This window comes from Mirounga angustirostris, unplaced genomic scaffold, assembly GCF_029215605.1.
Source record: "Mirounga angustirostris isolate CCGP_5_RB_7025 unplaced genomic scaffold, mMirAng1.0.hap1 SCAF_12, whole genome shotgun sequence".
NCBI classification, from domain to species: domain Eukaryota; kingdom Metazoa; phylum Chordata; class Mammalia; order Carnivora; family Phocidae; genus Mirounga; species Mirounga angustirostris.
Genome location: NW_026991720.1, coordinates 103,222,530 through 103,244,448, shown reverse-complemented (window position 1 = coordinate 103,244,448; position 21,919 = coordinate 103,222,530). Strand labels below are relative to the sequence as shown.

At 50.1% G+C, this 21,919-nt stretch overlaps 1 protein-coding gene across 1 annotated transcript in view; it reads left to right on the top strand.

Annotated features, from left to right (window-relative positions):
* The window catches only part of ABCA13 (ATP binding cassette subfamily A member 13), a 379,838-nt gene that overhangs the window by 137,054 nt on the left and 220,865 nt on the right, over nucleotides 1-21,919 (top strand). The window contains exons 30-32 of the mRNA XM_064575492.1: nucleotides 5,351-5,527; nucleotides 7,120-7,426; nucleotides 21,176-21,290. Coding sequence (XP_064431562.1) covers nucleotides 5,351-5,527; nucleotides 7,120-7,426; nucleotides 21,176-21,290 — 599 coding nt within the window. The remainder of the gene's footprint in view (nucleotides 1-5,350; nucleotides 5,528-7,119; nucleotides 7,427-21,175; nucleotides 21,291-21,919) is intronic.

The following is a 21,919-nucleotide window of genomic DNA, read 5'->3' as shown; positions in this document are numbered from 1 at the left end:
AGCTTCCCTGCCTGGCAGGCCATGAGGATGGGATCAGAGCCTGCACAGCTCATGGTGTGGGGACCCGAATCGGGCCAGAGTGTGCACTGAATCCCCTGCTCTGCAGATGGGAGAAGCTGTGGGCTGTGGTCTCTGCTCAGCCATATGCAGGGCTGTGGAGTGGGCTTCCCGTGCACTCTGGTTAGGGTCCCTGGTGAGACAGCCTGGAGGCCGTGTTCAGCCATGGGCAGGTCTTCAAATTCGATTCTTGGCTTGGGCGCAGTGGGAGAAGCAGCTCTAAAGCTGCTAAAACTCTTTGTCTTTTTAGATTTTTTTCTTTTTTAATTCATTTATTTGAGAGAGAGCGAAAGCACGAGCAGGGGAAGGGGCAGAGGCAGAGGGAGAAGCAGACTCCCCTGTGAGCAGGGAGCCCAATGCGGGGCTCGATCCCAGGACGCTGGGATCACTACCGGATCCGAAGGCAGACGCTGAACCCACTGAGTCCCCCCAGGCGCCCCTTGTTTGTCTTAACTCGAGGCAACTCGCACTCACCCCAGGGTCCCTGACTGAGCGAGGCCATTGGCTTCATTCTGCAAACTGCCGGCTCTGTCTTGCCGGCTTGGGTGACGATGGGCCACCTGGCTCTGGTCACTTACCCTCTGGCCACATGGGGCCAGAAGACAGTGTCCACAGCAGGTGGGGCCATGTCCCCGCTCCCCTGCCTGGGCAGGAGCAGGACTCCCGGTTTCCCAAACACGCTTTCTGGTGGCGAAGGGCCGGGAGCTGCCTTTAGCCTTGGCTCTGAATTAGGCCCCCGTGGGTGAGCTTTAGAGCACATATTCTAAATGATGTATGCTCAGCAATATAAACACATCCTCAGTTTGCTCCCCCCGTAAAATGTCATACTCTGCAGGTATCCATCAAACACAAGAGAACAAAAAGCAGAAACACCCGAAGCCCCTCGCAATGCATGCTTTGGTCTGCTTTCTAGTTGTTCTGCCTACTTTCATCCTGAGGAATTAATGAAGACCACTGGTTAGGCCTAACTCTCTCCTCCAGAAATTCCTGCTGTTGGTGTAAGCACTTTTGTACACCGGGTGCTGAACAGACTTTAATTCTTAGAACAACTCCGTAGGTGACATGGTTTTCGTCCCACTGCAGATGAGGACGATGAAACTTTGCAGATCAAAATCACTTTCCAATGCAAGGGGCGCCTGGGTGGCTCAGTCGGTTAAGCGTCTGACTCTTGATTTTGGCTCAGATCATGACCTCAGAGCCGTGGGATGGAGCCCTGCGTCGGACTCCCAGGTTTGCTTATCCCTCTCCCTTTGCCTCCCCGACTGCTTCATGTGCTCTCTCTCTCAAGTAAATACGTAAAATCTTAAAAAAAAACCCAAAAAAACCACTTTCCAATGCAAAACATGAATCACGTAGAGTTGCTCCAGGGGCAAAGCCGTGTCCTGCTGACTTCTCCGCCACCATTCCCGGGCTCCCCTGTGGCACTTACCACGCGGGGACAGTGTCACTCCTCCTGTGCCCCAAGCTGGCTACCCCCGCCCGCGTGTCTCATGCGTCTGGCTTTTGATGGCTCCCGGGGTCTGTCACTGCACGCAGGAAGCTCTGAGCTCAGCCTCCTGCCCACCGTGCTTAGAGAACAACAGTATGAATCCCCACGAAGTGCCTTTATAGATGCTCCCCCACCTTTACAGTGACATTTCATGGTGTAAAAGACGTCTCCAGAGCACGGTGCGTGGATCCTTCTTGTGCGGCATGCCAGGGCCCATGGCGTCACAGAGTAGACTTGGTGCATCGCCCGAAAGCATCACTTTTGCTTCAACATTTGCAGGAAAATGAGACATATTTTATACGAAAACAAAAGGAAGAGGCTAGAATATTAATATTTTCCTGAAAAAAAACCAAACAAACATTCATTTCAGAAAATTTTCTTCCCGTACGGGCTTTTCTGGGATCCTGTCTTCTCCCTGCATACATCCCTCGGCCGCCATCCATCGTCCTGTGCTAGGGGTCCATGGGTGGGAATGCCTGAGAAGCGCTACATGGCTCTGCTCAGCTGAGCTGTCACCAGGGTGACTCTGATTGGAGTCACCAGGGTGAGTGGATGAGGAAAAATGCAGAATTTCTGGCCTCAGCTCTGCCTGCATCAGCTGAACCAAGTCAGCTGTGCAGAGCCTGGTATCTGTGTCTCTACGGCAGATAAACCGGGTGCTGAGCTCTTTATCTCGGTTGGGGTGGAGGTGGTGGTTGGCGATCTGGAAGTCTGCCCACCAGGCAGAGCACCGCTCCGATCCTGTGGTGTCATCTGAGCCAATATCTAATAAGCCGATATCTGATGGGATAGGGCAGCACATTCTGTCTGTGCCTCTACTGGAGATCGATTTTCTCTAATATATTAATAACCACAGTATTAGGACACACTGATCGAGTGCTCAGCATGCCCCAGACACCATGAGTGCCAGAAGTCTTGCCGGCATTATTTTCTGTAACCTTTAGAAAAATACCACGGAGCAGATTATCATCATCCCTGTGCCATAAGGAAGAAATGTAGGGTGTCAGAGCTAAACAGACACAGCTGCCCCCAGGGAGTAGGAGGTGGGTACCCCCCCGTCTGACGCATGACCGCGAGGCCCCATACACTGCAGCCCACCAGTAGGCTTGCTGTGTCTCCGTCTCCACCGCAGAAGTGGTCTGATCCGAGAGACTCTCCTTAAACCAAACCCCCGTGGCCTCGGGTCCAGCGGAGAGGGGCCAGGCCCCGTGGAAGCAGGCTCGGTGTCTCGGCCTGGGATCCAGAAATGGCAGAGTAACAGGCCCCGCTTTGAGAAGCAGTGAGTGATGGAGGTCGAGGAGCTGCTCGGGTAGCTGGGGAATCACGCTCACGCCAACTTCTCCCTGTTGTTCGGAGTCTTACTATTTCAGCCATCTGGATGGGGTAGATGAAACAGTTCTCCTCACCACGGAAGGAGTGGAGGCCTGGCCACATTAATGGGTTTTTCTTTCTTTCTTTTTTTTTTTTTTTTAAGATTTTATTTATTTATTTGACAGAGAGAGACACAGCGAGAGAGGAAACACAAGCAGGGGGAGTGGGAGAGGGAGAAGCAGGCTTCCCGCCGAGCAGGGAGCCCGATGCGGGGCTCGATCCCAGGACCCTGGGATCATGACCTGAGCCGAAGGCAGACGCTTAACGACTGAGCCACCCAGGCGCCCCTTAATGGGTTTTTCTATGTGCCTCATGATGACAGGGACAGACCTTGACGTGGTTCCTCATTCATCACTGGCCTTTCAGAGACAGGTCGATGCTGAGCAGGCACAGCCCAGGCTTGATCTGGAAAGTAGGAAGCCAGGAGGAGAGAGAGGAGTAGGCAGACCAGCAAGAGAGGGAGGCGAGAAGGCCGAGGCAGTGCCGGGGTGCTGGGGTGCCCCGTGAATGGGCATGGGGGGAAGGCCAGCTGTCATCTGGGGGGCTGGAGCATGGGGGACCTCGAGAGGTGGGTGAGGGCCGGTGGGGCGCACTGCCCCTGCACAGAGGACAGACAAGCGGGTCGGGTCATTATCTGCTCCCACACAATGGACAGCAAATGACATGGCCCACAGGCAAGAGGCTGTGTGGGATCATGGAGGGAAAGGAGTAAGTCTAGGACACTGGGAACTCCACGCATAGGGCACTTCGGAACAGGACACGGGGGGGCTCACTCTGGATTGCGGTGTGTGCCTGCCAGAGTGTGGGTTCGGGAGCGCGGCGGCTAGCAGCCCTCGTCCCACGGGCTGTGGGCTTACCCTCAATGCAGCAGGTGGCTGAACGCCCACGGAGGCTTCCCGGGCGCCGTGGCATCACGCAGTTCACCCGAATAACCAGTAGGGTTTGCTGCATAGTGAATAGACTTCACTCCTTTGGACCACTCAACCCATGCTGAAAAGCATGCGATAGACTTCCGTTGTAAAGCCTGAAAATCACATATAACGGATGCTCTTTCCCAGAAGATTCTCATCAAGCTTCCATTTCTTGATGTTTCCCAGTGGCTGGTTCTGTTCAGTCTTATAGATTTGGGGTTGGATGGGGGCTCATTTCAGCCCATCCTTTGAGGGATGCTTTTGGAGAGGATGATGTGGCCGGAAGCCGGTGTCCATCTGCTCAGGCATCGTCCCTGTGGAAGTGGGTCCTGTGGTTGAGGGAAGGGCCACTAGGGCGTTTAAGAGCTGCCCCTTTACTGTCCTATGTCTATGCGGTTTTGTGATTCGCTGTGTGTTTTTGTGTGTGTCATAGGTGTGTAAAAACATGTCAGTATGTTTCCATGTGCATTCATCCTTCTTGGTTGAGTCTTTCTGTTCTTTATGAAGTCCCAAGCAATCTAGTCTCTGGGGGTCTCCTAAGGAGCGAGGCCGGGGTGGGGGGCCAGGGTGGCCCGCCCTAGTGGACACAAGCACATTGCCCCAGCCCACGGTGGTGCCATGACATCAGCGAGCCTGGCGGGTCTGATGGCGTCTCCCTATCATCCTGAGCCCGTCTGTAATCGCTTCCCTCCCTGGCTAGGTTCTCGTGTTCTTCCCACACCACCCTACTCTGCGTTGTTTGGTTTTCCCACATCTCTCTGACCTGTGGTCCAGCTCGTCCCTGAAGCCAGAGCTCATGTACCAAGCCCTCCCCCGTGTTCTGCCCTGACGAATGTGCCCGCTTTACTCCCCGGCTCTACTTCCATTTCAAATGCTCAAACCTGGGCAGAGTGCACCAGCTTCGGATTTCTTCAGTGGCAATACTCCTTGATCCCGGATCACTGTTTCTGCAAAGTTAATGTGACCAAGTGAGCGGCTTTCACAAAATGCCTGCTGTGATGGTGAAGGCATGTTTTCTGGAATTCCTTGGTGCCAGGTTGGAACACTAATGTGTTTTTTTTGCTGGGTTCTGTGTGAGAGGCCTTCCGTGCTGCTCGGAGGCTTTCACCCGGGGATTCTTCTGTGCGTCGCCTGCCGCCCAGCATCCCTGGGCCGCAGGCTCACTGTCTGTGCTTCCACGGCTTTTCATTCCCATGGGAGGATCAGCATCACGGGACTGCATTCAAAGAGCAGAGTTGGGGTCCCTGGCTGACTCAGTCGGTGGAGCTTGGGACTCTTGATCTCGGGGTCATGAATTCGAGCCCCACCTTGGGGCTACTTAAAACAAAACAAAACAACAACAACAAAAAAAAAACAAAACAAAAAAAACCCAAACCAAAACCAAGACTCAAAAGGCAGAGTTGATACTCAGCCAATAGGTAGCACATTTTGCCTATGAACAAAGTGTGACTCACGAAGGGATTTTTTTTTCTCCCCGGGCTGAGATCAAGTTGTAATGTCCTGTCCCGTTTTCTGCCCTCAGGAGGAAAGCTGGACAAGATGTTTGCTCATGGGGGCGCCGGACGCGTCCGCTTCCTCGGCGGTATCTTGGTCAACCTCTCCTCCTGCGTGTTGCTGAACCGTTTCCAGGCACTGGATTCTGTCGCCAGCCTGGAGTCGAAAGCCCGTGAGCTCATGCGGCAGAACAGCTTTTTGGCCAGTAAGTGTGCCATGAGAACATACGCTCCTGTAGGCATGGGCTCCAGCGGGCTTGCTGTCTTGCGTCTTTCTCCCCAAACCTGTGTGCCAGTGCCTCCGAAAGAAAAGACGTCCTTTCCAGATAGACTGAGACCAAGCAGCAAGGCTCACCTTGCGTTGGTGAGCTGTGGCTGTCCGCGTCTCTGATCCTGGGCTCCAGGCCATTCACGGCATCTGTTTTTACTACTTCATGGTGTCGTTTCACCGCTAAATCTCACATGATAAAATTATATCTTTCCCGATTACAGTTTTGCTCTGATTCCGTCGTCACTCTGACTTTATCATAGTATCTTGACATCCTGGGGGGAGGGGAGGGGGGAAGACAACAGCCAGTTCGGCTTCCTTCATTCATGCCTATTTGTTCAGGATACACGTGATGCGTTCTCGTGTCTTGAATGAATATCGCATTATTTTTTTTATTTGGGTGTGTATGAGTTTGTTGAGGGCTGCTGTGACACAGGACCACAGACCATGTGGCTTTGATGACAGAAATCTGTTTTCTCTTGGTTCTGGCCAGACGTCTGGGACCCAGGTGTCAACAGCGTGGGCTCTTTCTGAGGCCGTGAGGGGGACGCGCTCCAGCCTCCCCTTGGCGTGTCGACGGCTGCCTTCTCCTGGGTCTCTTACGGTGTTTGCTATGTGCATGTTGGGTCCACATTTCCCCTGTTTGAGGACAGCAGTCCTACTGGACGAGAGCTCGCCCTAAGGACCTCCTTCTCCATTGACTACCTCTGTGAGGACACTGTCTCCAAGTGAGCTCACATTCTGATCTGCTGGGGGTTAGGACTTGCCCATGTGAACCTCGGGAGTGTCCTGTTTACCCCCAACAGGTATTGTGTATGAAATTCAGAGAATTCATGTGCCAGAACCGAGTCCCTGTGTTCACATTTTGAATGATCGTTATATGGAACGAATGAATCATTGAACATCAAAAATTAATGATGTACTATATGTTGGCTAATCAAATTTAAGTTAAAAAAAACAAAAACAAAAACGACTGATCGATAATCCCAAAGACACCAGTTCTGTTGGAAACTGAAATCTAGCTGACCCACGTACATCCGTATGATGTGACAACTCTGGGCCCCGCCTTGCTCAGCGCAGGTGAAGAGTGACCGTCTGTCAGCATGCCCTTGACCACCCTCCCTGTGCTGTCCCTTCCGTCCCCTGACCTCCTCCCTCCACGACCACAAGCCTCCGCACACCTCCCCTGCCTCATTCTCACGAATGCATCTGTAATCCCAGAAAAGGAAAGCCTGACTGTTTGAGCAGCCTGGGGTCATTTTCCGAGTCCTAGAAAAACGCAAAAGAAATCATTTTGTTACAGATTTCTTGGTGCAGATTATTTTGTTGTAAATAATTGATGACACACAGTATGGGTTTATATACCAGTAGCTGCCCCGTGTAACCCTAAGGATCCGCGCTGCCTTGCCACTTCCCCAGGGGGGAGCTGGGCTGAGTCTCACGGCCGTCCAACTTCCCTGGACCCGCGCTGGCTCTGGGTGAGCCGCCCTCAGGGTGCGATGACCCCTGTCTTCCCTTTTCTGCCGGCAGGTGTCATATTCAACACTTCCCTGGCCGGCAGGAACCAGGCGGCCCCGTCTCAGCAGCTGCCACCCCACGTCACCTACACCATCCGGACCAGCATCTTATACAGCATGAGGACGGACTTGGTGAAAAACCCTTCCTGGAAGTTTCATCCTCAGAGCCTGCCGGCCGAAGGGTTCAAGTACAACTACATCTTTGTCCCTTTGCAAGACATGATCGAAAGAGCCATCATCTCGGTGCAGACCGGGCAGGAGGCCGGGGAGCTGGCCACGCAGACTCAGGGCATCCCATACCCATGCCACACCAGGGACCTGTGAGTAGGCATCGCACAGCCACGCCCCTGCGCGCCCACTTTATAGCGAGACGCGTTCTGCGTTTGGATCGCTGCGCTGAGAATGTCTTGGATCTTCTCTGTAGTCGCTCCAGGGAGCCTTTAAGGAAGTCCATTCCCCTGTGTAACTGCTCACGGTTGACTTACTACGCGCGGGCCATCCAGACACAGGAATAATGGTTGGGATATGGGGTCATGTGGAACTTTAAATTTGACACCAGGCATCCGTAGCTTTAAAGACCCTTCGGAACGAGTTTGAACAGTATTCACGGGGGTTTTGTGAGTCCGACTCCAGATGTCACCCATGCGAGCTAGGGAAACACTTCCTCTTCAGTGCAGATCTTAAAAAGTCGGCCTACTTGCGGGGAGGAGGGCCGGGGACAGTGGCTTGGGGATGCGGGGGGCAGTCTGCGAACACGTAGGAGCTCGTTGGTGACCTGGCTGGGGATGTCCTTGCAGGAGAGAAGGGACGGGCAGTTACGGGCTAGAGCAGCTGGACCACAGCACCTGAAGGAAGAGGAGGGGCGACAGGCCAGGCGGGGCCCGCAAAGTGGAGTGCAGGGTGTGCCCAACTGGGATGTGGACCCCCGGGTGCAGTCGGGTGGTCAGCGGCCTGACAGCCACGTGGCTGAGGCGGGTGCGCTCAGCCCTGAGGGATGCTGTTCCTCAAGCATCTTGTCCCAGGCCCGGACTGGAGGCCCCAGGATGCAGGGCTGGGGAGCACAGGAGGAAAGGGCCGAAGGGGAGGTCATCAGAGGCCATCAGAGGTTATGAGAGCAGGCAACAGACACTCGTCCTTCAGTGGGACACCTGCTCTGCAGAAGCCAGGGGACCGGGGTCACGCTTTCCTGACAAGGTGTCTTGATGTCTTACCTCCTCCCTGCCTGGGCACATGCCTTCCACACAGTAGCTCAGCAGTGCGTTTTCATGAAGCAAAAGGTGGTGTCACAGGGACAACTTTCCCACAGTGCCCTGAGCACAGGTTGCCCCCCCCCCCATTGTGCCCCTCTTGCGGTGTCAGAGCGTGGTGGATGGAACAGAGGGTCAGAAAGACAGAGACCAGGGTGTCATTTTAACCCAGGGACCGCCTCACTATGCGGATCATCGGTACGCCCCTTCACCTCCTTCTTTGTAAAATGAAAGCATTTCTTTCCTTTCAAAGCGACGATAGTTTTCGGCTTTGAACCTTTTCGGCCTCGGCTCTTCTGCTCCTAAATTATTTTTCTTGGCGGCAGTAACACCAAGAGCAGAATTCGAGAAAAGGGCTTTTTCTGGCAAAGGGTCAGGCGCAAAACTTCATAGCAGCCCACGTGCCGGGACGTTGTGGGGATGAATGACCCATTTCCAGATTCTCGGAGAAATTGGCTTTTTATGATGCATTCTTTTCCGTCGAACCTCGGGAAGATGGCACTCTGAAAGCCTCTGTCTAGCTGCAGAGCATGCTATTGATCTCCACCCTGGAAGGGGCGCCACGGGCGTGAGGGTAGGAGAGGCAGATTCCGTCTGGTCTGGTGCGCAAGGGAGGCTGGGGGTCGCCTCGCCCCCCTCCCACGCAGGCTGGCTCCCAGGAGGGGGTGATGGGCAGGACAGAACAGCACAGATTCCTGCAAACAGCTTCATGGCGAGCCGGAGGTGGCCCGCGTGGTCCGCTTTCCTTTCGTGCTGACCGTGGTGCTCGGCTAACGGGCTTTGGGGGAGGGGAGGGACTCGAAGATGTGCCTCTTCACCCCTTGACGGTAAGTTCTTGTGACTGAGACGCATCCAGGCCTCAGGCTGGAGTGAGCCGAGTGCCCTGGCAGGATTCCGGTATCACGCGCTTACTTTTTCTCTTTCTGTTATTGAAGTGTAGCTGAAGTACGGTGTGGAGACTTGGCAGCTCTGTACGTCACTCAGTGCTCCCCACGTTCTGTGTCACCACCGTCTGTCCCCGTCTGTCCCCATCTACTGTTACAGTATTCGGCACTCTGCTGTGTGTTTTGTCTCCCTGACTTACTTAGTTTATAACTGGAAGTGTGTCCGTCTCTATCCCCATCACCTATTTTGCCCATCCCCCTCCGTTCTCCCCTCTGGCAACTGCCGGTTTGTTCTCTGCAGTTACAAATCTGTTTCTGTTTTTTTTTTTTAGTGTTGTTTGTTTGTTTGTTTTGGTTTTTTTAGATGCCGCATATAAGCAAAATCACGTGGTATTTGTTGTTCTCTGTCTGACTTATTTTGTTGTGCAAATGGCAAGATCTCATCCTTTTTTTACGGCTGAGTACTATTCTATTGTCTATATATAGAATATAGGAATATATAATGTATAGTATATATATACAGACCCAGGATCATAGCAGGACATTCAGCCCACTGGGTCGAAACATTCCTGCCTTGAACTGTCTGAGCTGAGTGTCCTGCTATGATCCTGGCTCATGGATTCACTTTTACTCGTTCCCTCCCTGGGATACCGTGGCACGGTTTCTCAGAAGTCTTTGTTTTACTCCTTCGAAGGAGGTGAAGAAGTATTTTCCTTTTCTGAAAGAGTCAAGCCTTGGAGGCTCTCATTGCGATAGATCCTTCTTTTATCTCTAGTTTCAAAAAGTGTCCGTATCTTAAGGGCTGGGTGTATCTGCAGGAGGTTGAGACTCTGTGGAGATCCTATAAGATCCTGGTGCTTGGCCACCTGGGGGATGGTTCTGAAGCCTAGTGTCGACCGCAGAGCACACACGAGTGAGACTTTTAGTGGCTTCCTCCTTGGGGTATGAATTATATAGTCATTAATGGACTCATTTGTTCAACTATATTTATGTACTACTTGTTGGTCTCCAGACCTGGGTGAGTCAGTGAAGGGACAGGTGAAATCTTTGCTCTCAGGCCGGAGTTCAGGGAAGCAGAGTCTACACACACAACAAAGAAGCAGCTTGAATGGAATACTGGGAGGAGGTGAGAGCCAGCAGGTGTGGGATGAAGGCAGTGAGGAGCACCCAGAGGAACTATATTATTGCGGTTAAGGTCAGCCTTGCCGGGAAGGTGACATTCAATCTGTTAAACAAGAAAAATTCAACTGGGTAAATTTAAAGATCAAATGGGCTTTATTCAGGGATTCATGAATCAGGCATTAGGCATTGCCCTATTTGGCGAATACGAAGGAGCTTCCGGAGCTGTAGAAAGGGAAAGGCTTTTAAAGGCAAAAGGAGAATGTTTAAAGGAAATTATTAGCAAAGAACACATTGTTTCGGGCTAGGCTGCCCCTCCCAAGGGAACAGAAGGGGTCTCTCTGTGGCTTGCTCTCCTGCTGACCAGATAATTCCAAGATGACTGATTAAAGGTTACGTACATTCTTAGTGGTCTGGAACTTAGGCTGAGTATGACCTCTTGGTTTGCTGATGTGGGGCTCAGCACGAGTGACTCTGTTTTGGGCCTGTTGTCTCTCTTTTTTTAAAAAATTATTTATTTATTAGAGAGAGAGGGAGGAGGGGCAGAGGGAGAGGGAGAGAGAGAATCCCAAGCAGACCTCCCTCCCTCCCTCCCTCCCTCCCCTCTCCCTCCCTCCTCTATCCTACTACCCCCTTCTCCTCCATCCCTCCCTCCTTCCCTCCCACCCTCCTCCTTCACTTCCTCCCTCCATCTGTCTCTTTCATCTAAAATCAGCCAGCAGCCCCTGGAACTGATGTTTTGAGGGGCTGACGCTGGGAAACAGTCCCCTGGGATGGCAGACTTGGGTGCGAGCAGGACGCAGTGCAATTTAAGGTTCCTTTCAGCCCTGAGATTCCGGGGTGGTTATCACAGGACAATTTACGACGCGAGCTCCCGGCAGACTTCATGAATACAAAGAATGTCAGATGTTAATTCATTGCTCCAGAGAGTAAGGCAATTTCATAAAAAGTTTTTCAGCAAAATGAAAACCGCAGCAATACTCTAGAATAATTTTACACACAAAAAGAATGTTTCCTTGAAAGCTGCCTACTCTCTCCTGGTGGGGGTGCTATTAGGCTCCAGCAGACTCCCTGCTGAGCAGGGCGCCCGACGCGGGGTTCCATCCCAGGACCCTGAGATCATGACCTGAGCCGAAGGCAGATGTTCAACCGTCTGAGCTACCCAGGCGCCCCAGAAATGTAGCTTTATATCCTTTCTCGTGACCCTCAAAGTCCGCATGGACTCACCTCCCTGCCGGCCAGAGGGGTTTTTTGTTAAAACCCCAGGTCGTGGTTTATCCAATTTCCCGGACTCTTTCCCATCACCAGCAGCCACAATCATGCTTCTCTGAAAACTGTCGCACATTTTCCCACACATCTCGTTCAGCCTTCAAGAGCCTGGTAAGAGAAACACAACTGAAGAAATCGAGGATCCGACGGGTCACGTTATTCCCCTGCAAGGTGTCCTGACTTCTGAATGCCCTTCACGCCCCCAGGGAACTAATAATCGCCATTTAGTGCTTGCAAAGATTTTGTGTGGGAGCAGGCGTACCCCCTTGGTCACTCAGCTGCCACTTCACTCCGTCCTCTGTGAACGTCTGACTTATATTTTCTTCCGTTTTCCTCAGAGCTCTGGGTTCAGCCGGAGTGTGCAGGTGTCCCAAGGGCTGGGTCTCTTTAGTGCCTGGGGACAGCGAAGCTAATTGTCTCCTAATCAAGGGAGGAGTTCAGTGCCAGGAGGAGTGGTGCCAGCCAGATTCCCCAACGTTCTCGTGTAGAAACGGGGTGTGTTTCTTCCTCGGGGGAGGGGAAGGGACTGTAGGTTGAATCAATCACCAATGACCAATGACTTAGTCCAGCCTGCCCATGTCCTGGAGCCTCTGTAAGATCCCAAAGGGACAGGGGCCGGAGAGCTCCCAGGTTGGTGAGCAGGCAGAGATGTGGGGACCGTGGGCCCTGGGTGGGGGGCATGGGAGCCCCACATCCCCTCCCCTGCCCCTGCCCCGGGCAGGTCTTCTGTCTGTTCCTCAGTTAACCCTCTTAAAACAAACTGGTGATCTAGGGAGTAAACGGTCTCCCTGAGTTCTGTGAGCGGCTCAGCAGCCTCGTCAAACCCAGGCAGGGGCCCTGGGCACCTATGATTTATCACGTTAAAAAACAAAATTCAACAGAGTACATTGGAAGATCCAGTTGGCTCTATGAAGTGATTATTGATCAGGTAGCATCCTGTCTGGCAAGGAGAGGGGAGCTCTGAGGTTGCACAAAATGGAAGGTTTTTCTAGGAAGGAAGGTGGGGCCAGCAGTTATTAGCAAAGAAAAGAAAGGATTGTTTCAGGCAAGGTCACCTTCCCTTTGGGGAAGCGCTGGAGGTTTTATTAGGTGGATCATCTCATTGTCTTCTGGGAGGAGAGGGCCTTTGTGACAGATTACCTCATCCGTGTAGATTAGAACATTCTGGATTGATGGATTTAAAATCCCACTCCGGGAGAAATTGAAATTACGATGAAGTCTTGGTTTGCTGTCCCTGGAGGCAAGTGATTCCACCTGGGGTCTGGGGCTTTCTTTTTAACCACAGGTCGTCAGTCACTGGTGACAATCTGGATTTGGGAAGGGCATCAGGAGTGTGTGTGTGGGATCTTGTGGGATGAACCCCTAACTGTGGGACATGACCCTACCTTCAGGTCATGAGTGGTAGGATTGAGTTGCATTGTAGGACACCAGCTAACATCTGAGAATTGCTTGGTGGTGGGGGAACCTCTGCCCTGCAAGCTGGGGTTGGGAGCTCAGACCTTTTAATAGGGGAGCTTGATGAAGAGGGTTTTTGTACTCAGAGTCTGAGTTAACAGTTCCAAAAGTCTGTTTCTTTGGCATGCTGGGTCCTGGCAGCCAGTCCTACCTTCCAATGTTGTGATAGATGGCCTTCAGCACTTGAGATCCCCTCAGAATCTCAGACATGGAATCGTGAGGTGCTGGCATGAAAAGTTGCATTTGGGGGGGTCTGGGGGGCTCAGTCGGTTGAGCATCTGCCTTCGGCTCAGGTCATGATCTCAGGGTCCTGGGATCGAGCCTTGCGTTGGGCTCCCTGCTCAGTGGGGAGTCTGCTTCTCCCTTTTCCTCTGCCCCTGCTCGTGCTCTCTCTAGCTCACTCTCTCTCAAATGAATACATAAAATCTTAAAAAAAAAAAAAAAAAGAAAGAAAAGTTGCATCTGGAGTCCAGGTCGATCTCTTGCTGGTCACACACCTGGGGCCAACGATTTGTCACTGATGCTGGTCGGGATCCTCACAGTGATGGGGATGCTATGGCTGGCCTGCCCACCTCACTGGCTTGTGGGGCTCAGCGCTAGTGTGCTTGTGAAAACCAGACCTGGAAAGGGGACAAGACTGGCCTGTGAGCAGCCCACGCCCTTCTGGGCAGCGCTCACTGCTGGGATGTTCTTCTGGGTTCCATGGTTAGAGCCAAGGTTGGGATCGCTGGTTTCCATGGTGCTGTGTTCAGAGAGGCGTGTGGGCATGTGGGCCACCTCCCTTCCCCCTGACATTCCCAAGAGTTAGCAAACTTGGAATAAGAAAGCGAAGAATGGACAACAAATCCCCTGTCACTCACAGACACCCTTGTGCATCCCTCTGGTGCAGGCTGGGTGGGAGGACACAGCATAAATATGAACCCCAGGCACCAGTCACAGGGGCCAAAGCTATTGGGGGAAGGCAGGGGAGCATTGAGCAGGCAGGTATGGGACCTCAACCTGCTGGCCCGGGTCTCCCAGAGGGAACAGAGAAGGGATGGGTGGGTAAGAAGGTGGTGGTCCTTCCACCCAGCAGCTGCCTCATGGGGTTCTGGGCTCGGCATCCCACTGGGATGTGGTCTGCGGGTGCTGGAGGGAGGCAGGGGAGCAGTGCGCTGAAGCTGGGCTGATGGGGAAAAACCAAAGCGGATTTCTCTTTGGTTCGTCCCCCCTGTGTGACTTCCATGCAAGTGCTCATCACTTGTCGTCTTTGAACTCATGGGGGTGGTGCTAAGAGAGGCTGGCCACAGAGAAAACACTCTTAGCAAGGGGTCATTAGAATGTAAATCGAACATTTGCCATCTTCAGAAAAAGAGCTGGTGACAGTTAATGTTTATGAAGATCAGAATGTCCTTTTAATTTTTTTTTTTTAAGATTTTATTTATTTGCGAGAGAGAGAATGAGAGACAGAGAGCATGAGAGGGAGGAGGGTCAGAGGGAGAAGCAGACTCCCTGCCGAGCAGGGAGCCCAATGTGGGACTCGATCCCGGGACTCCAGAATCATGACCTGAGCCGAAGGCAGTCGCCCAACCAACTGAGCCACCAGGTGCCCCAGAATGTCCTTTTAAAGAGGCTTATATAAATAAGAGCGTTTGATTTCTTGTTGGCAGACTTTTTTTTTTTTTAAGATTTTATTTATTTATTTGTCAGAGAGAGAGAGAGAGACAGCATGAGCAGGGGGAGTGGGAAGCCTGCTTCTCCCTCCCCTACTCCCCTTGCTTGTGTTCCCTCTCTCGCTGTGTCTCTCTCTGTCAAATAAATAAAAAATCTTTAAAAAAAAAAAGAATTGAGACAATAGAGGGGAAAAAAATCCTACTTCATACCCTCTTCTTACACATCGGTTGTATTTTGTTTTGTTTTGGATCTGTTTCTCCACACGGTGTCATGGCGATGCATCTTTTACATACTTGACATCGTGATTCTTGCTAAGAGTCTAAGTGTTTGTGCTGATTCGTCTTTGGAAAAGAGTGCGTCCAGCACTTGCCACGTGTCAGGAACAGTGGTCGCCTGGCGTTCGTGGCCGAGAGAAAAAATGTTCTCCTTGCCTGAAGGAGGCTTGTAGCTTGGGGGACAGGAGGACCACAGGAAGGCCAATAGCAGCGTCCCCTCCTTTGTGGAGGTCCTGAGGGAGAGTGTCAAAGGGCCTCATGGAACTATGTTTGGACTTTATTTATCAATTTTCTCTGCATACTTGCAATATGAGTGTCAATGGTCTTCTTTTCCCAAGAACTGTTTGAGTAAAGCTTCTTTTAATTTCCAAGTGGAAAGTCTCAGGAATTTCCAAAGTTACTCAGTGTACTTATAGTAAGAAAAAAAAATAAATTGAAAACTACTCCATGAGAGCATTTTTTTCAATCAGATTGACAAACACTCAAAACTGCATCATACGCTAACTGCCAACTCCCGTGGATGCATCCTAATTTTTACATTGCCTTCAGAAAACGTCTTTATCACACCCATGTTTTGAATTAATAGCATTTCTCTCTGTCAACCAATATATAATCTACTCTTGTGAATGATTTATGGGAACTTGGAAAGAATTTTTAATTTCCTATCTTGGGCGTATAGAATCGGATCTATATTCATTTTGTTATTTAGGAATTGTCTTTCCTTAAAGTGCAAACTTTCATTTGTCCTAGACTAAGGCAGATAAATCATGGTCCCCCTCCTACTTGATTGTCCCTATCCCTTTTCCTGTGCTGTTGGCCTTTGAATGCCGTGCACAGATCTTCTGAGTCCTATTTGTACACGTAAGCCTGCCTTGTATGAAAGTAACTTGATGATCCCTGCTTTTTTTCCTTCCTTTCTCCCTCTTGTTTTTTCTCTCTCTCCCCCTACATCTCTGTATTCCCATTTGCTTGATGTGCCTTTGCCCTTAAACTTTTCTGAAATGTTTTGTTTCAGGTGAGTCTCTTGTATGTCTCATATACCTTCTTATTGAGGCAAGGTTAGGTGTATAATAGCATGAAATGAAGTTTTGTGTATATATGTTCTTAGTTAAGTATTTTTCTGTACTTATGATTTTGCTTTTAAACTCATTTAAGGGCACCTGGGTGGCTCAGTCAGTTAAGTGTCTGCCTTTGGCTCAGGTCATGATCTCGGGGTCCTGGGATCAAGTCCTGAGTCAGGCTCCCTGCTCTCCCTCTGCCCCTCCCCCACTTATTCTCTCTTTCTCTCTCTCTCAAATAAAGAAATAAAATCTTAAAAAAAACACCCATATTTAATAATGCTTTATTGTTGTGCTGGTAGTTACCTTATAACTGCAACTTCGTATAAATAATATCAACCCTTTATATTTGTTTTTACCATGCAAAAAAAACCAAAGTAATTTCTCTTCTTCCATCATTAAGTTTTCTTCTCCATCATGCAATTTTGGTTGATATTATCTCAATGTCTTCTCTTGTACCATGAAAGATGCCTATGTTTATAGTCACATTTGTGAATGTTGAACAAATAGCCTCTGATTTTGACATTCGCCAACGTATTCTTTCTATCTGATTCATTTCCCCTAACCTTTCAATTTTTGTTTGTCGTATCATTTCTACATTTCAGGGAACATAACATTTGCAGTCTATCTTGTCATCTGATTTTCCATTTTTGTTTTAGTCTTACATTTACTGGAACACATGTTCATTGCTTATCATTATCTTACACTGTAATTTACCAGTCATCCTTGGGTGGGCTAAAATTTGTCTTCTAGTAATTTCCTTAAGATAATCATATGAGATAATATAACCTGAGTTCTTACGTGCTTAAAACTCTTTGCAGCATTTATATTTGAAAGGCAGCTTGGATGGATATGAAATCCTTGACTCAGTATTTCCTCAAGTATCTTGTAGAAATAACTCCATTATCTTTGGCCTTAAATGTGATTATGGAGCAATCTGAGGCCACTTGGATATTTTCCCGTTTTATTTGATCTGGTAATTTTGGCAAGTTGCTAGTGACTTGAAAATTCAATAAATTTAATGGGATACATTTCACTGTTGACCATTCTAGAATAATTGTCCATGGCAGAAGGTAAGACCTTTCAATGTGTAGATTCCAGTTTTCTTGCATGGAAACTTTTGATGGGTTCCAGCATCACCAATTTATTATCTTCCAGCATTTGGTTTTTCTTCTTCGGGGACTTCAGTTGCATGGATTTCTTTTCCCTGCATTTCTTATCCATAAAATTTCCTTAATTTAAAAAAATACCTTTTTCTTTATTTCTGTTTTTTTTTTAGTTGTGTTTCTTATGTCAATTTTTAATGTCCCGTACCACTTTTTGTGTGATATCAATTTGACTTGCACTTCTTCTAATTATATCTTCATTTGTCTGATGGCTACTCTTTCCCTTCTATTTCTTTCTAGGTTCTCCCAGTTCACATTTCCTATCTTCTTGCTCTCTTGCCACCTCGTCACCGAATTGTAACAATTCTGCTGTAGGGTGTTTTTTATGTATGGAATTGCCTTATTAAATATTTTTCCATTGATGGCAAAAAATACATTTGCTATTTTCAACTGCCTCATGTGACCATCTTTTTGGGCACATGTTTTTCATTTGTTGGTAACGGTGGGACTCAACCACCTTTATTCCTTATATAAATGTGCTGGATTTTTGTTCTTATGGTTGTTACTCATTCTGAATGAATTGGGAATTCCTGCCCAGTCATTTGTAAGGGGTTCCATTAGTGGTGAGCACCAGGTGATGTTAATGGCCACAAGGACTGAGCGCTTCCTGCAGATACATGTGGTCTTCACATAATGCTCCTTTCCCTGGCCATAGGGTCTGGGCACAGGTGTGGCTTCCGATACCACCCCCCTTAACATGCAGCTTGGCACCCACTTAACACATACTGTTCTATATATTGTACCCTCAGATTGTGCCCCTAGAATTTAAGAGGCGCAATTTTTTTTTAAAGATTTTATTTATTTATTTGACAGAGACAGAGACAGCGAGAGTGGGAACACAAGCAGGGGGAGTGGGAGAGGGAGAAGCAGGCTTCCTGCTGAGCAGGGAGCCCGATGTGGGGCTCGATCCCAGGACTCTGGGATCATGACCTGAGCCGAAGGCAGCCGCTTAACGACTGAGCCACCCAGGCGCCCTGAGAGGCACAATTGTGATGGCACCTTCTAGCTCTGCAGAGGGTGGGGTTTTGCTACTGACATCTCTCTTATCCGCTTTCTTGTGTGCCTCCTTCTTGACCTTGATTATTTTTAGCAGCTATTTCAAGTACTTACAAGCATTTGTCAAAATCAGAATGAACATTTTTCCCTTCTCTTATTGATCTGAGACTGGTTTTCAGGAGTGGTTTAGGAAAGGGTGAGGTACACAAGCCGTGTATTCCAACTTCTCATCCCATGCAATTTCTCCCAAGTGGCCTCACTCAGCCATGTACGTGCAGAGCTTCTGCATGTTCTCTGGAATCTGGGGTAGTGGCTGCAGGAACTCCAGAGTTGGGTTTATTCACTTGCAAGCCTGTCATGACTTTCTCCTTTATGAAGATGCAGGGGGAGGGGGTTCCATAGGACACGCACATCATAGCCCCAGACACACATAGAATCCTGACCCAGTGTGACTTCTGGGCAGTAACTCAGATGGAATCTTCACATAATATTTGTGTGGGATACTTACTGGCTCCTCTGTAAGGCTCAAGTTGCTGGAAGAACAGAGTTTAATAGCCGTCAATGCCAGTGCCCTTTTTATTTTAAGGATTTTATTTATTTGAGAGAGAGCCTGTGAGCGCACAAGCGGGGGTGGGGCGGGGAAGGGAGAGGGAAAAGCAGGCTCCCCACTGAGCAGGGAGCCTGACACGGAGCTCGATCCTAGGACCCTGATCATGACCTGAGCCGATGGCAGATGCTTCACTGACTGAGCCACCCAGGCTCCCAGTTCCAGTGTTTTCAAGTAAAAAAGACATTGTTCATGAACACATAGATAAACTCTTTTCAAACCCCTCCCATCCCCCAAATAAGCTCTGTATTAGTTGTTTTTAACTTTATAAGTGATCCAAGCGTCATTTTTTGCTGTAAGTTGGGTTAGTCTGGGAGAAGAGATATTGCTTGTGAGATATGCAGGTTTTTTTTTTTTTAAAGGTTTTATTTATTTATTTGAGAGAGAGAATGAGATAGAGAGCATGAGAGGGAGGAGGGTCAGAGGGAGAAGCAGACTCCCTGCCGAGCAGGGAGCGCGATGCGGGACTCGATCCCGGGACTCCAGGATCATGACCTGAGCCTAAGGCAGTCGCTTAACCAACTGAGCCACCCAGGCGCCCGATATGCAGGTTTATATAGGATTTGACACTTCCTCTTCATAGCCTTCTACTTGCACTGGAAACTCTAAAAAACAAGGACTAAAAAGCCTCAGAAAAATCACAATGCTGAGTACCATCTGAGTTAACTATTTAGTGTCTCTGGATAGCACTGGAGTTAACAGATATTGAGCTTTAAAACGCGATTCACCAAGTTGATGGCTCATTATAATCGTCTCAGACAGAAGAACGAAAACAAAGACGTTAACTCACCCTCCCCCTCTTTTTTTACTCATTTGCAGTTTCCTTAACAGATAGTCGGTTTCTAATGTGTGGATGGCTTTTGCCAAGCAGAGGAGGTACAGAGGGAGGGCTCACCGTCCAGTGGGAAGGGCAGATGGTCCGCGCTGTGGCTAACACTCTGAAGGGGAGGTCTGGGGGCTGTTGCAACGGGGACCTGGCGAGATGGTTCTGTCTGCAGGTCGGCATCTTTGCCAGCACGCTTGTCTTGTCTACACTGCTGCACGTCTGCTTTGGCCTTCCCACTCCTTCTTCATGGGCTTTGCCACCTTCACTTCTCTGTCTATATACCGCATTCAGTGATCTTTTTAAAAACCATACACTTGATAGGTCCCCTCCGCATTTCTCTCCCCCTTCCAAAGCCCTTTTGCGGAATGCCCTTGTTCTTTGAGTAAATCCACTCTTGCCCAGATGTAGAAAATCCTTGCAGGATCTGGCCCAGCTGACGCGTGACCCCATCTCCTAACCCACGTGGTCCTTGGCCACTCCAGAGCCCTGCTGCCATGCTCCCACCTCCAGGGCTTGCACTTGCTGCCCCTTGGCCTGGAGCCATCTTCCTCCACATCCCTGCGATTCCTGCAGGACTCACTTCCTTACTTCATCTGCTCTCCGCTCTGATGCTTCTTCTACAGACAAATTGCCCAGCTACCCTGTTTGAGATAGCATCCCTTCCCACTGGGGCTGAAGCTGTTCTTCCACGTGCTTGACACGGCGCTGTGCATCTCCTTGTCCTGGCTTATGTCAGGTGCTTCCCCTCCCCCCCTCCGCCCGAATGCCGGATCCTTCACGACAGGACCTTTCTCTCTTCGGTTCAATCATGGACCACACGCCCAGTCGAAAGGCTTGCCCCTCTGGGCAGCCTCCATGATGAATTTGGCCAACCCATGGCTCAGGGAGCCTCCCTCCCTCTCTTTCTTTCTTAGATTTTATTTATTTATGAGAGACAGCGCGTGCGCACGGGAGTGGCGGGGGAGGGGCAGAGGGAGAGGGACAAGCAGACTCCTTGATGGAGCCTGATGTGGGGCTCGATCTCACAACCCTGAGATCATGACCTCAGCCAAAACCAAGAGTCAGACGCTTAACCGACTGAGCCACCCAGTCGGGACAGGGAGACTTTCAACGGGCACTTTTCAGGCATCTTGTAAGGCAATAATCTATGGTCAACTGAGATCATGCATTGAAGATACACGATGGTCCCAACTAAGTGGGGAAAGTTGTAGTCAGGCGTGAATGGCCTGTGTCCTCCCCACCTGCCCTGCCTAGGAAGGTGTCAGCAGTGATTGGGGTGGGGGACAGTGGCCGCTCAAGGCACCTCCAACCAGTGCGTCTCCTTCCTGAGTTCGCATGCCTACTAAATCAGGACACCAGGCAGCCGTCCCGTTGAAATGGCCTAACGAGATGTTGCTCCTTAAAAGGGTTTGTCACTTGTAAGGACAACGTGAAAATGCATGTATGCGTGAGCCGGACTCTGAGTAGAACCACTCTCCTTGCCCTTGGGTGCTGACGGGATTATTTCCTTGCAGATTTCTGAACAACGTCGGCTTCTTTTTCCCTCTGATAATGATGCTGATGTGGATGGTGTCTGTGGCCAGCATGGTCCGAAAGCTGGTTTACGAGCGAGAGATCCAGATAGAAGAGGTAATCAGCCAAGCCCGCTTGCCTGGGGGACCAGCAGGGGCAGTGGGGGCCTTGGAGCCAAATTCTGTCGCATATCACCCCTGGACTCAGTTTTGCCTGCCCTCCTCTCTGCCAGGGTTCCCGTGCATAGCTGGGATGGGGCCCCGGGGGGAAAGCATTTCACGTTGAAGCCTGACGCCCTGCCAGGTTAACTGGTGTTTCCTGTGGGGATGGAAGGAAGCCCAAGGACGGGCACACCAGGTTCAAAGAAGGGGGCCAGCATTGCCCATCAGCAATTTTTCTACAACCTGAAAAGACCTAAGGGCGGACTTCCCACCTTGATTTATGGTCAGATGGCTTCATGGCCACCTTGCTGTTTTTGTTTTAATATTGTTAAAACCGGATACTCTCAAAACTGCTCTTAAGAGTGAAAGTTTCTGAAAGTACCCGGTGAAGGCCGGCCTCCGCAGAGGATGGGTGCACGTTACCCTCTTGCCTCCTATTAACTGAGGTGAAGGAACAGCGAGGTCAAGTGCAGTGTTCACATTTAGTTCTGACTGGGACTTTCACTGCTGTTTCCCACGTTGTTCACCTATTTAGAACGGATTTTTTCCCTACATTGCTGTGTTTCCTCCCCATCTAGCGGGGCC